The 14,589-nt window shown below is 42.1% G+C and overlaps 1 protein-coding gene across 8 annotated transcripts in view; it reads right to left on the reverse strand.

The window, feature by feature from the left end:
* Positions 1 to 14,589, reverse strand: part of LOC111246183 (X-linked retinitis pigmentosa GTPase regulator-like) — a 56,027-nt gene that overhangs the window by 4,368 nt on the left and 37,070 nt on the right. For all 8 annotated transcript variants that reach the window (XM_086984882.1, XM_086984880.1, XM_022795367.1 and 5 more), the window contains 8 exons: positions 13,601 to 13,819; positions 10,228 to 10,403; positions 8,617 to 8,836; positions 5,643 to 5,804; positions 4,981 to 5,237; positions 4,384 to 4,570; positions 3,379 to 3,500; positions 2,011 to 2,130 (listed from right to left, as the gene is read on the reverse strand). In XM_086984882.1, coding sequence (XP_086841008.1) covers positions 2,011 to 2,130; positions 3,379 to 3,500; positions 4,384 to 4,570; positions 4,981 to 5,237; positions 5,643 to 5,804; positions 8,617 to 8,836; positions 10,228 to 10,403; positions 13,601 to 13,819 — 1,463 coding nt within the window. The remainder of the gene's footprint in view (positions 1 to 2,010; positions 2,131 to 3,378; positions 3,501 to 4,383; positions 4,571 to 4,980; positions 5,238 to 5,642; positions 5,805 to 8,616; positions 8,837 to 10,227; positions 10,404 to 13,600; positions 13,820 to 14,589) is intronic.

Consider the following 14,589-nt stretch of genomic DNA (forward strand, 5'->3'; position numbering starts at 1 on the left):
AATCCATCTGAATCCTTAACCGATGATGCTAAGCAGAGGTTCGCTTGTGCACAGAGACATGATCATGACAGAGAACAACATCTATTACTAGACGCATCATAAAGTAGGTTTATCCGAGCAAGCTTGGGAACAACCCGAGGTTATGATCAAGCGAGCTTTAAGTACGGGGTGGCATTTCGAAATCATGCAAGAATAGCGTAGGCGACTTGTGGTATCGATAGGTAATATTTTTGCGTGACGTCTACCTCTTCCACTAATGCTATTCATCACCTTGTCGGATCTAGATTGGTACTCCGGCACGGATGGCTCTGCACGAGCATGATAAAATTACGGGTCCCTTCAATCGGTTCAGTTGACCCGTTCAGTTTTCTGGCTCTGTGAGCTGACACAATGACGTGCAGTTACAAGATGGCCGACTAATCCGAGCGGGAGACAGACTGACTACGTGCGTCAACATGCAAACAGGGCCGAGCATCCCTCGGCGACGACGAGAAAGAATAGGATGCCTAGCACATTTGCTCGATAGGCTGAATGCACTCGCTACGACTACCATTCTACGCTTCTGCTTACCATATGCTGGCTTTCTCGCGTTCTTTCCCATTCGGCAGTTATTGAGCAACGCGTCGCATCGATAGACAGCTGCTCCCTGATACGGTCGCAATTCGCTCACTCTCTCGGTCTTAGCACAGTTTACTTCTAATGATTACCCTAGTATTATCTAGCGTTAATAAACATACAATCTCGAAAGGATAGCGGGGCAAGATCTATGAAATGGCACTCGACTATCGTCGGATCTCGTTCGCGCTCCTGCTGCTGTATGTGGCGCCACTATCGCTAACGTGAGCTCACACATAATCAATGGTTAGCCAACGAACCTCTGTACAGGTTGGTAATTCAGCTGACACGTAACGTAGCAAGCTCTACATACAGTAAGGTTGTCGTACTGGAACAAGGCTGTCTAGGCTTTATAGCAGCACGAAATCGGGAACAGGAAGCGATATATCTTTCATCATATTATAACAGGTGTTTGTCAACAATTGTGTGTACATCCGCGACACGTTAGTCTATAATAGTATTCGTAGTCCATACACATGCCCAGTAAACACCTATAGATATGTACGCTCGCGTACAAGGAGCGTTCCAATGCTGTTTACGGTTGGTTTAATGAACATTCTAGCAAAGCATTAATTTACAGACACGTAGATATATAAAATATTCATGCAACAATAGCAGATACGCAAACGTCTGCTGACTTGTGTCTGTTTTGAGAAGCGTAAGTGTCCCTTATCATTGAAAATATGTCCGAACGAATCGACAGCACGCTTGAGCTGCTTCGGGCATATTTTTCATGACGAATGTATGTGACGCTGCAGATTGTGTCTGAGCGCCACCGGTCTAATGCCTCGAACATTTTCTGGCCTATGTGGCCTGTTAGGTTAAAGCAGAGCAATTGGGTGGAATTGCATTTTGAAATCACACAAACCAGGTAGCGAATGATGAACCGTTATTTGTCTTTAACCTCACACCTAGAATTTGTATATAAGTAATTATTTTCTACCCATTCGACTGGCAGGCTAAGAGTCGATCTCTTTTCAGAAGACGTAATAATCTGCACTAGAAACTGGGATAATATCTCACAGATAAACTCCTATATTTATCAGGTCATGAACTATTATAGCCACACCCTTAGTGTACGTTCTGGCTGGAACCCAAACTCTTGAGTGAAATCTTCTTCCTTTTCTCGTTGCTAAACTATTGATGTGAAGGTCATTTTTCTATAAGTGATAAACTTGTTCCATACCTAAGTACAGTGAAGTTCAAGCTCCAACTATGAACAATGCACACCATGACAACAGCGAGACCAGATAATGCGGGAGAAATTCCTTTGGACTTATCGAACTGAAGTGGCTGTTTCGAGTTCTTTTTTTAACAATGGTGCTGTTTCAACGCTAAGGTCCTATCTATCCTCGGCGTTCACTAAAGGAAAAATCGATCCCCGTTGATGTATACCTTTGCGTTTGCCTCTCGTCCCGTTTTGCCAGCCGCATCGCTCCCCGTACCTCCATTTTTGGTTTTCTTTGAACCGTTTTTCAGTCCTACATCTTTGCCGTCCGCGCAGATTACCGAGGCCTACACGTGCAATTGCATAAAAAAAGGCAGAACAAGCATTTTGTTAGGGAGGATAACATCGACAGGAAGACCGATCGAAGACCAATATACTCATCAGTAACTAAAGCATTTCAAGAAAGGCACCTTAAACTCTACATATATATCTACAAGGAAACGATAATCCTGCCACCGAATTATTACGGCATTAGTGAAACTGTTATAGCTGCATAAATAATTCACAGAGTTTTGAAGCTCTTACTATAATTCCTATTTTAGAATCTAAGATACGTTCGGATTTTCAAATTTTCGTCAAAAACTATTCTAAGAATACTGGGTTATTTTTACTGTAAATAAATCAAACTATAGATTTCAAGCATAGCCAAAGTCTGTAAATAGTTGCTATTTACCTATATTTACCTATATTTTAATAAACCTTACACTATTGTTATGCAGGACTTTATGCAAGTGATCCCATTCAAACGTAAGAGGTTATCGGGATAAAGTTCTAGCCTTAACTTCCCATCAAGCTGTAAACTCCAATTCTTTCTTCTTAAAGAGACAAAGTCTCTTTAGAGACCTAAAAGCAGGTTTGAAGAACTGCAAGCATCTTTTTGCTTCTAAATGCCAAAAACCACTATCTCGAACGTGCATCGTCTACAGCCATACATGCTGACACTTCGAAACGTGTTTGACTAAATGCAGATCCAGCTATGGCAGCTTATGACAAATAGATCTGATAGATTTCAGAGTCGAATAGTTGGGTCTAACAAAAACAATCCAGATCAGGTATCCAGGATGTCCAACACGAAATGTGTGGTTGAGCTCGTTGAAACTGTTGCCAATCTAATTTAACCATGTTCATTTCAAGTACTTCCATTTATTTTGATAATAGAACGCACTGCTTTACTGAACGATGATTCATTCATTTTTTTGCCCACATCTGCTAAACGATAGTTGATACGCTCTCTCAGTCTCAGAGTGAAGTTACAATGTACCTATTTTACCAATATGTATACTACTCAATATGCTCAGAGGTGTTAGTTCAAATGTAAATTCTATATACTGGCATGGTTCTGTAATTGCTGTTTTCAAGCGGCCCTTGTTGGCCCAGAGAACTGACACAGTAGCATATCCGGATTTGTTCATGTACAATGACCCACGTTGGCATCTACCCAGATTGTTTCAAATTGTTTTCTCTCCATCATTTAATGGGTGTTTAGAATTTTCGTCAATAGATGCCCAAATAAATATTTGCCACAGTCAACTTACCGCGCTAATGTTGGCATTTTCATCATCTACGTCGGACTCAACGTCCGAATCAATGTACCGAAGAGTCGCGAACGCAGTTGAGTCGTCCAAATTTAGGTAATGCCGAGATAATCGTTTCTCCGCTGAAAGCACCGGGACATTTTGTTGGTCAATATTTTTTTGCCAAGTACAACCATTGAGATGAATGGTCTACGGATAAAAAAATCCAATCTGAGGAGTTCTAATCTAAGAGCTCTACGGCTCGCTAAGAAAAGCACACACGATATACGGATTTCCATAACTTATATAGCTAGCATATTATTATAGATAGTATATTATGCAAGGGTTTCGGAGGATAGCGAATATAGGTTCAACTGTACTACTTAGGTATTCAGTTAGTCGTGCCAAGACCTCAACGGCTTTTGCCATTTTGCTATCCTAATGGCCTCTCCCTGGCAGAACATAATTTTGTGCTAGCAAGCGAAAAAGCTAGTATGAAGCGTCAGCGTCGGCAGAAGCCCACAGGCTTTGCCAGGGAGTTTAGGCTACAGCTGCATACTCTCTAAGCTAGATATATAATTCCTAATTTTATAAAGACTTGTCAAACCTGTGCTGATATACTTGAATGAAACCCCTTAAAATCTGCTCAGTAAATCGGACGGCGTCATGATATAGACCACGCGATACGACAAAAGTAGCACTTGGAGCCGTTTTTCCCAGTAACTTCTGTCCACTAGCTAGTACTAGTTCAGGGCCACCTGTTGGCGCTTTATACGGGCATATAGATGTCTATAACCGTTGTAAAGAATACTATAGAACTGGAAACATATACATATGGCAGCAGTATTGACATAGAGGACGACAAAGACCGTTAAATGCACGCATATGGTACTTTTTCTAACGCCGCTATATATTGCACAGCAGATATAGCAACCATACATCACAGTATTATAATTATCATTATCTGGATAAATTTGTATTGCAAAATATTGTGACCACAACTAATTATCAGTTCAAAATAAGTACCATCATTTTCGTCAGCGTAGAGATCGGCGTAGCTGAGTGCCCTCTTGTAGCGCCTCCGTAGGCGAGCTAGCGTGAGCTCTGTTGCTTGAACGGCCGCTGAGATGGGTGAGTCACCCATTCGGTTGCCCTGACTATCTTCAAGACCGGGCACGACAAGCACGAGTGTGTGACACCCACCGCACGATACCTTCCAATGGTAAATATATGACACATTCTCATTACGAGGTCAGAGGAAAAGCCATAAAACAACATGGTGAACAATTCCGTCTGAACAAGACGTATTGATCAAACTACAGACAAATAAATACACACAAAAATACTACGTTCGCAAAAATGCAGTATCTAATATCGAGCAGGAAGGATAATTCTTGATGCTTGTCAGTATTCAATGAACTTATCTCGTCTATATAATCTGATCCAAGTTCCTATAGTTGCAATTTTAATAGTATTACAATCAGTTATCTGATATTGTTATATTCTGACATAAATCTGAAATATTTATGACACTTCGAAGCATCGCGTATCACCCAGTCAATGAGCTAATCTTGTTCAGGCCACAGGCAAACGTGGCTAACCTTTTGAGCCTGATTCACTAACCTGTTGCACCTGAAACAGTGATAGAATGTCGACCAACATTGGACTGAATTTGTCACTGCCCATTTCGCCATCTTCCAAAGCCAGTTTTCCATGTCTACCCTCTCCGCACGTGAAAAGCTGCCGACCATCGCTTAGAAACGCTGTGTGATTCTGACCCGCAGACACTCGAGCCATACGAACCCCTGTGGGCACCTGTACCAAATGAGGCCTACCAGCATGGGTGATTCGCGACCCAAGACCAAGTTGACCGTGGGAACCTGTAGGTAGTAAGGCAGTTGAGATAATACAACAAATGACTTGGAAGTTACTGAACCAGCTATGTATTTAGAAGGTAGCGTAGCAGACTCATTGCTATTGTACTATTATTAGCATGCGTATGCTATAGTGTCTAATAATTGGGGATATATAATAAATTGTAAATAAATAAAAAAAAAATAACGTCAGCGATGGAAATTCTATTTTCGGCGTGTGTTTGTTAATATCTTGAGATACTTAGTTAGGGTTGCTAATATAGCAAGCGTACACGTTCGTGGATTTCTTTGAAGCAACATAATAGGCATATATGGAAGAAAGCTAGATACGTTTGATACTGTTGTCCGATAAAAAAAATAATCGATCCAATCATCGAATTTGAGGGAACAAGGGCATGAAGTCACACTTACCATCTCCAAATGAGTATGCCCGCCCGTCGCTGGTCAGCGCAACGGTGTGTGATCCTCCACAGGCTACTGAAGTAACAGTTCCTTGAATGTCCGGCACCTTCGATGGCTTCCGGCATCTCCGTGGCGCTAGATTTGTTCCTAGTTTACCGTGCTCACTCTCGCCTGTCAAAGACAAATTACGAATAACACTTTGTGCATATATAATTTTTTATTCCATACGCCTACTATCCTCCTCCAGTAGGGGCAAAACATTACCGTTACTAAAGGCCATATATCAGACCACTTTTGCCCCTTCAGAAATGAATTAAATTTTATTTATTCATTTTTGCTGGTAGTAGTCAAAAACTAACATCAACGATATGATATTTCTATATCAAAAAGATTAATTATGCGAGCCTTTAAGAGATTTGCTCCGATATTTTACAAATGGTACCAAGAGGGAACGAATGCTATGATATCTATCACGATTTCCCCCGCATCTGGACCATCTTCACGTATCGTCAGGCTCGTGGAGACCTGGTTTTCTATAGAGATTATTGCAGAACCTATGCACAGCAAAGCGTGTAACAGTATGTCTGTTTAGCTGGCTTGTCCCCTTGCACTCGTTGGTTTTCCTTGCATCCAAAGCACAAATGTGCCCATAAATCTCTCCGAATTTTTTGGTCCCAGTTCCTAAAGTTCGTCTGCCGGGGGCTCAGAGTGACAACGTAGGCCTTCGGACAGCAGGGACGAATCGATTAGTTCCAGTGCTCTTTTAAGGAAAAAGGCTCTGACATGCTTGAGATGTTCCACCGTAAAATCTGTTTAAATGACATTCTCATCAGAACTTCCTCGAGGAATCGACTTCAATGGACAAAGCTGCATGTTTCGGTGACGGGCACAGTCAACCTTCTGCTATTTGCGGGGAAGAGCTGCCTCTTCCTTTAAACTTCATCGTCTTAGTCTTGATCAGGTTGACGGTCTCTCAAATCGGTGACTGCCGCGTAGAGCTGGACCTGCGACGTGTTAAACCCGTGAAGTTTTCTGCATGCAAGATGACTTCGACTAGTTTTGTCAGCTCTTTTTTTCATAGGAGAGGCCCTTCAGCAAGATCAAGAATAAAAGTTGGCTTAGATGGTATTTCTGAATCGAGCAAATCGTCTATGTGATGGCCACTTCGCCGTCCATGGTTATTCCGTTTTCCTGTAGAATTACAGTGAAAAGGTTGGGCACATTCTTAGGGGCATCTGGCTCGGCCAGCATGAGCGTAACCTCTTCTCTGGTCCAAAGTTGTTTTGGAGTCGACAAACATCGCGCGTAGCACAGTATGCGACGTAGCCAGTGCTTTCTTAAAGTCGAATATCTAGATCTTGCACGCCGTTTCTGTGGGGCGTCCTCTCCAGAACTCTAACTCCGTTAAAACCCCGTGTACGTTTGTCAAGTAGACACTCAGTCTTCTAATTAACAAGCCGGTGAGCAACTTACTTATAACAACTTTCTTTGTTTTTCGCTTTCCTTCGCTATTCCCCGCTATGATAACGGCACGGTTAGAACGTCATTTTTTTAGCGACAACCAGCAACATAGCGTTTCTCCACTGCATTTACTAAATAGTGCATTTGCGATGCAGACTTTATGTGAATCGGCAATTTACCTGTAGCATAAACTTCTAAGGGTAGTTCCACACCCTTTGTGTAACCCCAAACAAGCATATGGTACAGGCTATACGAAATCGCATCCATCCTAGCAACAATATCAATATGGCGATAAAAAACGCAGGAGCGACGATTTCGCATCAAAGATATTTTCACTGGTTTAATCAAGGCAATACACAACAACGAATACCTCAGCGCGAGAGAAAGACTTTCTCTGAGTGGATACATCTGCATGAACTTATGCAGCCCCTGTAGCCCCTTTAGAGGTGTTCTTTTCTCTCTTGTATGATATTCTACGTTTGTAACCATTGTTAGCAACATTTCTGGTCACCGTGTGTACCCGTATTCTTGCCTATGCAGGGACGATATTAAGATATGGTTAAGATACTATTTTTGGGCTTCTTCGAGGCATTCTACACCCTTTTAGCTGCTGTCTCTCTCTCTCTCGAATTCTCTCATTAGCCTCAGGATCAATATATCTTCAGAACGTGAAGCGTTTCCATTCAACATCTTTGTACACCTGAAATTATTTTACTGTTCCTGCTTCGTCTGCTTCGAATTCCGCTCGTGCCGCTTATTTCTGCCAACCTTGTTCCGATCAATAAAAATAGAGCGATAGTACTAAAGCAACGTAATGCTGCCCAACGAAAATTACGATCAACAGACGCACAGATGACTCAAATATAAAGAAGAAGCGACCTTGAATAGAAGGCATGCTCTACAACTCAGTGGGGCATATTGCCGCGTCCATTCATGTATACAATACATCTTACTTAGGTATCTATTTCTAGACAGATAAATTCGAATTCTTACTAGATCTATTAGATTCGTATCCTAATAACTAACAAATGGCGACGATGAAGCTTGGGCCGATTCAACGAGTTAGAGTTTCAACTTCAGCTACTGTCTTTGGCGGGTGATGGTACGAGCAAAACTACAAGCAGAACGTAGAGTATTAGCGTCAATCGATAGACTCGGTTTGACTAACAGCCGCTATGAGGCAGATAGTTGAAAAATCAATAAAACTTAAATAAGCCATCGCCTTAGAAGGTCAAAGAAATTCTACTTACGGAACAACGCAAAAGTTTATTTAACTACTTGGCATTGCCACCAGCTGTACCAGATATACTTTGCTTCTATTCTTCTGTTGTAGCGTTCCAAGAATATCTAAGCCATGCTAAATGATGTTAATCGGTGATACAGGATTCCATTGTGCTCATGTGCATTTTCGTTCGAAAGCTATCATAGGTAACATTTTTGCCTTACTACAACTTCATCGATAATTACGCCTCGGTAAAAACGACGTGCCGCAGTCCTAACAGATCAGTGGATTTACACGTACCAAATGTAAACAGATGCCCCTCACTATTGACGTAGGCAGAATGGTATGCCCCAGCCGAAATGCCCAAAGCCTTTCCTTCGGTCTTTAGCTGCACCGGCAGTTTCCGTTGTTTCTTTCTGCCGAGTCCGAGCTGGCCGTGTTCGCTGGAACCCCACAGGTAGACGATGCCTTTGGCACTCAATGCCATTGAATGGTCAGCGCCGGCGGCAAGAGCTTTTATCTGAAGTAAACGTACACATGGTGGGGTATCGGTGAGATTCTCCGTTTTGTGGACTCGTTAGGAATGCGAGAGGCACCTACAGGTATTCAAACTAATTAGCTCTGTTCGCCATATTGCGCCATTGCCCTATGGATAAACTCATAGCGTTGCATACGAAAAGCACAATTTATCATAGCTCATTTTGTATATACTCCCACACTTAGCGCATCAATAGTCTTACATTTACATTCAGTTACCACATTGGGCAATGTCAAGAATATCTTACAAGTCTTATATACATATCTAAGTACAGTACATAAGACTTCTATGATATTCTTCTAAGAAATTCAAAATGGTCGTAAGCAGATTTGTAGCTAGCGGGAGGGGGAGCGATGGGCCCGTTTGCGAATAACCGCCCTTAGAGGATCATCCAAGGGATTTTTCGAGAGTAACCTCTAGTTATATTCAACTTTTACGGATGGATCATTTTTTAATACAAATTCGTTGCTTCGACAAAAATCTGCCGATGCTTCTGAACGACAGAGTAATAATATTTAGCCTTTTGCTGGTGCGACCTATCGCACAAAAATGAACCTACAAATATATGCTATTGTTTGCGTTCGCTCCTAATGTAAGTTCTCTACCGCTATTTTGATTATTTGCTAAAGTTAGTTGAGTTTAAAACACTTGCTAGGTGCTTCAGTATGGACGACCTCTCAGATATGGGTGTACGTTCGTGCGCGTACGTGTCTGCGTACATCTGCGTCGGGTCCGGCAGTATTATTGTAGTATGTCGTCTTGGCCGGTCGTATCGTGCTACCCTAACCGCAGTGGCGGCTGTCATAGATGGCAAAATTTGTTCGATTGCGTCGATCTTTCTTTAATAAACTTCTGTTAAAAGTAATCATTTCGGGTCAGGTAAGAAGCGGGTAGCCATTATCGTTCGATGATGACTGTTTGCATTAACTGAGTATTCGCAAAACAAGTACGATAATTTTAAATAATTATCCTGTATGATCTTATGCATTGGCTAAAAGTCCTGCCTGACTAATTTTATTAATTATACAGGCAATTTTAATTAAGTAATTCCCTTTTGAGTTACGTTCCCAATTGCGGGATAATTAGATCGTAGCTGTAAATGGTACCCGAATATGCGTGTACAATAAATCAAATATTGTTATCGAGGACTGTACCGTTTGACGCCTGTTAATAACGGGACATAACTTCACCTACCATTGACATGGTGAAACAGCTTGTCTGATGAAGCCTATCTATGCACGACGGTAGGAATTGTTTAGACTAAGATTTTCTCGCTTAAAACAGATGAAGGAGGTGGGCTGTTAGAGCTATCCGATAGTCTTCTTGAAAACTATCATGCTCCCAATATATCTTTCTTGTATCTATGTACAGACCTGTACACCAGCGAGCGCCGATACCAACTGTGGTTCGGCATGATAAGCAGCCGAGGACTTCACTCCCAACTGATGCTCCGAATTGATTCCAAAAGCGTAGACATTCTTCTCATCTGTAGCTATTAACGTATGCGATCGGCCGCACGCCACCAAGATGGCGCGCTTGTCTTTCAGCGCTGAAATTTCACGTTGAAAACAAAGTAATCACCAATAAGCACACAGATAATTTTACGTATAAATGATGACCGAATAGTAAATTGTAGCGGAAAATCAATTTGAAATATATAGAACAGATGTGTTGTTATTGTCCTCCTATTAACAAGCAACAAAATCATCCAACACGCCTATAGTTTTGTGTGGGCTCACGCAAGATATCCATCGGAAAATTATGGTCTAAAATATCGCAACAACTGTAGCAGAAAAAGCTTACGAGTTTCGAAATGCCTTTTTAAGAAGCAAGCCTTAACAATAGTGGTACACTAAAGAGTTCACTTTCAGCCGCAGCCCGATATGCGCCTCGAGCTCGTCGACCCATAATGGTTCCATAGATTCTCTAATAGAATCCTCTGTTTACGAAATAAATACGAAGACTCGGGTGAGAAACCAGCCTGCATATCTTCGTTGCAACTTATAGCAACGTGCGACGATTACCGGTTATATATGTATCGCTTGCAGAGCGACTTCACCAGAGCAGTTATTCATTCCGAACATGTCCTGCAGATTTAAAACATTCTTGTCTACTATCGATAAGATTCATCGTTTTCGAAGCCAGACCTATATACAGTGATTCGTGATTTTCCTTCATATAGATAATTATATTAGAGACGACGAATATGGCAGGTCGCCATCTTCAATGTAGCAATGGGAGTATGCGGAAAACGCCTTATAGCTTCACGGTCAACACTCAAATTTTGTAGGGCAACTTATTTGCGTGCAAGAGGCGATCTTGATATCGAAGTCTACTTCGATCACTCTGCGTCACTTGACATAATTAACAAGAGCCCATTGAACACTCCTCAATCTAACCCAGATGATTCTTTCGGTCTACATGAATTTCGACCCAGAATCATGCATCAATAATAGTATTTCTTTGTTCTAGATGTTTTGTTATCCGTTACATTGCTATTGGACGATCGATAGCAACGTTCTATGATATATCAATAGTTCTAAACCTTCATTAGGCTTCATTCGAGCCAAATTGACATTTGGCGCTTGGTGGAGACTTCGTGGGGAACACGTTAGCGGAATACGGTTAGGCATTGAAACGTGCGCCACGTGAATCATGGATCTAAATTCGTGCCAACTGCGGCCCGAGCTTTTCATGTTTTGCTAAAATGGAACCTCATTTTACCTATGGGGTCCGCGTACAGACTGCAGCTCGTGGGTAGAACTAGGGCACGAGCATTTGTCTAGCCATACTGTGGTCCGCATGAAAGCGAGCGTGATAAGTTCTATTCATTTCAGCAGTAGCACTATTAAAAGTCTAAATTATAACTGATGATAATATTAGAAATTGAAATTAGCATCAGTCTGCAGCCGTTAGTATGCTTAAACACAAACGTAATCATTCATCTCTGTTGTAGAAAAATAGCCAGCTAGCCCAATGCCCTACCAACTGTTTAATTCTGGGTAGAAATTCCTTAGATAAACGTAGCACTGCGTAAGTACACGAATCTGTGCCTGTAAAGGTACACTGGTAACGTGTTCGACTACCGAACACAAGGATGCGCGGTGATCGGAGTTCCGTAAGCAAGTTGTGGCTCATGTTGGAAGGAGCCAACCATGGAAATGGATGCTTAACGGATGTAAAACTCTAGATAGTTATTTTATATACACAAACTTGGCGGAAAATCAAGTTATCATAAAATTTATATGCTCTATCCAAGCACAGCGTATCTTAATCAGGAATATCTTGTCTATAAGCGACAGCCTGACCATGATTTATTAGCAATGACAAATGGTTTATCGGTATCCTGCGTTACTGGACGAGGTCAAGACATTCTCGCTTCAATCCTGCCTAATTAAACATAGTCATAACTAGAACTAGATACGATGCGCCTGCTTAGCCGCAAAGCATGTGTCATCAAGTCTTCGCCAGCCAGCCAGTCAGCCAGCCAGCCAGCCAGCCAGCCAGCCAGCCAGCCCACTCGTTGGCTTTTGAGACAATGAGAAGAACGTTAAAAAACAGTACAAAATATCTGCTTTCGAAAACCGTCCGAATTTCGGCGCTATTCAAAACATACCGTTGCTAGAGGCCTCTCAGCTCCCTCAGGCTTTCCTAATGAAACTTCGGTCTATCTTACTTTTCCTTTCCCATAACTCCACCGTCAAATTTTTCTTTTCAAAACCTATCGCTAAAGCATATAGTCTAAACATGTCTCAGTAGAGTCGATAGTATAATCTTACCACTTGACCTTCCGGCCCAAATAGTTTTAGTCTGCTGCAGTCGCCCTATTTTGTTTTGCCTAGTAGTAATAGTGGCTGGCCTTGATTCAACAGTGGGCATACACTACTTGCTAGGCTACCGCTGCTGCTGCTGCTGCTTCTGCTGTCGTGCAGGCTGATCGCTTAAGAAAACCAGAAACGGCACGAGAGTTGCACTAAGTGTAGAGGATTGTCATTAAGGACAAAATTCGAGAGTGGGTCGAAACGGCCGCGCCTGTAGCGGCGGACACGAACTTGCCACACCGTGGCGACACCGGCAGGAGCCTCGCAACATACTTTTAGGGAAAGAAAATGAGCGAGCGGCGGAAGAGGGGGACAATCTGGACACTGGGTGACAGTGAGTGCTTTCTGCGTCTCGCGATAGCAAATACGTAACTCTGCTCATGCATAGCACATGAAGCTGGAGAGCCCGTGACACCGAAAAGAAAGAAAACTAGACTGAATTACGTTTTGTGGATCTCTTTCATCTTTTTGAGTACTATATAAAGCAATACGATGTAAGAACAACAGAAAAATTTCAAGAAATATGGTTTCATGTCGATTTGTTTCGAACATTGCTTGGGGGTTTCTTATGCGCATCTATTTGATACCTAATTAAGCTGGCTGGCGCCAAAATTTAAAAAAAAAAAAAACGGAAAAAGGGGGGACAGTTTAATGTTGCGTAAATGAAAAGTTAGCACTAATCATTTTGGAGGGAGGCGGGGCCGTGACGAGTCGCAGCCAATGAGGATAAAGATTACTTCCCATTTAGGCAGTTGACACAAAAAGCCAGGGAAAATAACTGTAAAGCCAAAAAGTGTTGAAAAGCTCATTGCTACATTCGCCGGCATTCCGATTTATATAATTTCTATGGTTCACTACAATCACATAGCTCTACACAATAGGGAATAGTTGAGGTTATAGAGTAACAGACGGCCGATATTCATACCTTTGATACATCTGGGATTAACTAGCGGTTTCGTATGTGACTGGCCGAGCTGCCCATAATCGTTGGAGCCGAACGAGAACGCGCGACCGGACGCCGTGATAAATACCGAATGCTGATCTCCGCAGGCGACGCTGATCACCACGTCGTTCTTTACCCAGAACGTTCCGGGAAGGTTGTCACTGAACTTGCTTTTGCCGAACGTGAAAACTGCCCCTAACTCTGTAATTATTAAAAAGTTCATTTTGCAACTTTAAGCATTCTGTGTTAATTTCAGTTAGTTAAGAATAAAACAAGTTATCTACTATTCTGATTTGCTGATTATTTTGGCCACTATGCATAATTTAATGAAAATTATCGAACATTGCGACCCAAGAATTATATATATCATCTGATAAAGCCATAAATATTATGTATTAATCAAGCGCCGATCGTGCTTAAAACAGTTACGAGTTATCAATATGTGTCGTATGTATATACCTTCACTCTTATCAAAATTGATTCATTTCACTTCGACCTTTTCGCCGCAAGATATTTTCCAGCTTTGCCGAATACAAAAAAGACACTGACGAATAGGTCACTATCTTAAAAGCTATTCTCCCGGAAGCTTTTATCGTGGACATCGAAGCTGACGAAATACGTAATATTCCATCTGTTCATCATATTGTGTTGTGCCTGATGACGCTTTCATGATGTAGCACGTGACTGGCTGATCGGCTACCCTCGGAGGGCTTTGTTGTCACTAGTGGTTGTATTGCGTGACTAGTCGAACCCCACCGTCGCTTCAGCGGGCCAAGGCTTGCAGGGAATGCCCCAACTCGAACAGAAAAAACTTTGTGATCCCATTACTGCTTTAAACGGCTTCCTCGGCCAACAAGATCGATCTATACTGCCTCATGGCATGCGTCAGCGTAAAGCAACAGAAATCGAACTGCTTGAAGCACACTGAGGGCAAATCACTACGTCTCCACGCCAAATGTTCGTCTTTAAAA

Source organism: Varroa destructor, unplaced genomic scaffold, assembly GCF_002443255.2.
Source record: "Varroa destructor unplaced genomic scaffold, Vdes_3.0 BEIS01000003.1, whole genome shotgun sequence".
NCBI classification, from domain to species: Eukaryota; Metazoa; Arthropoda; class Arachnida; order Mesostigmata; family Varroidae; genus Varroa; species Varroa destructor.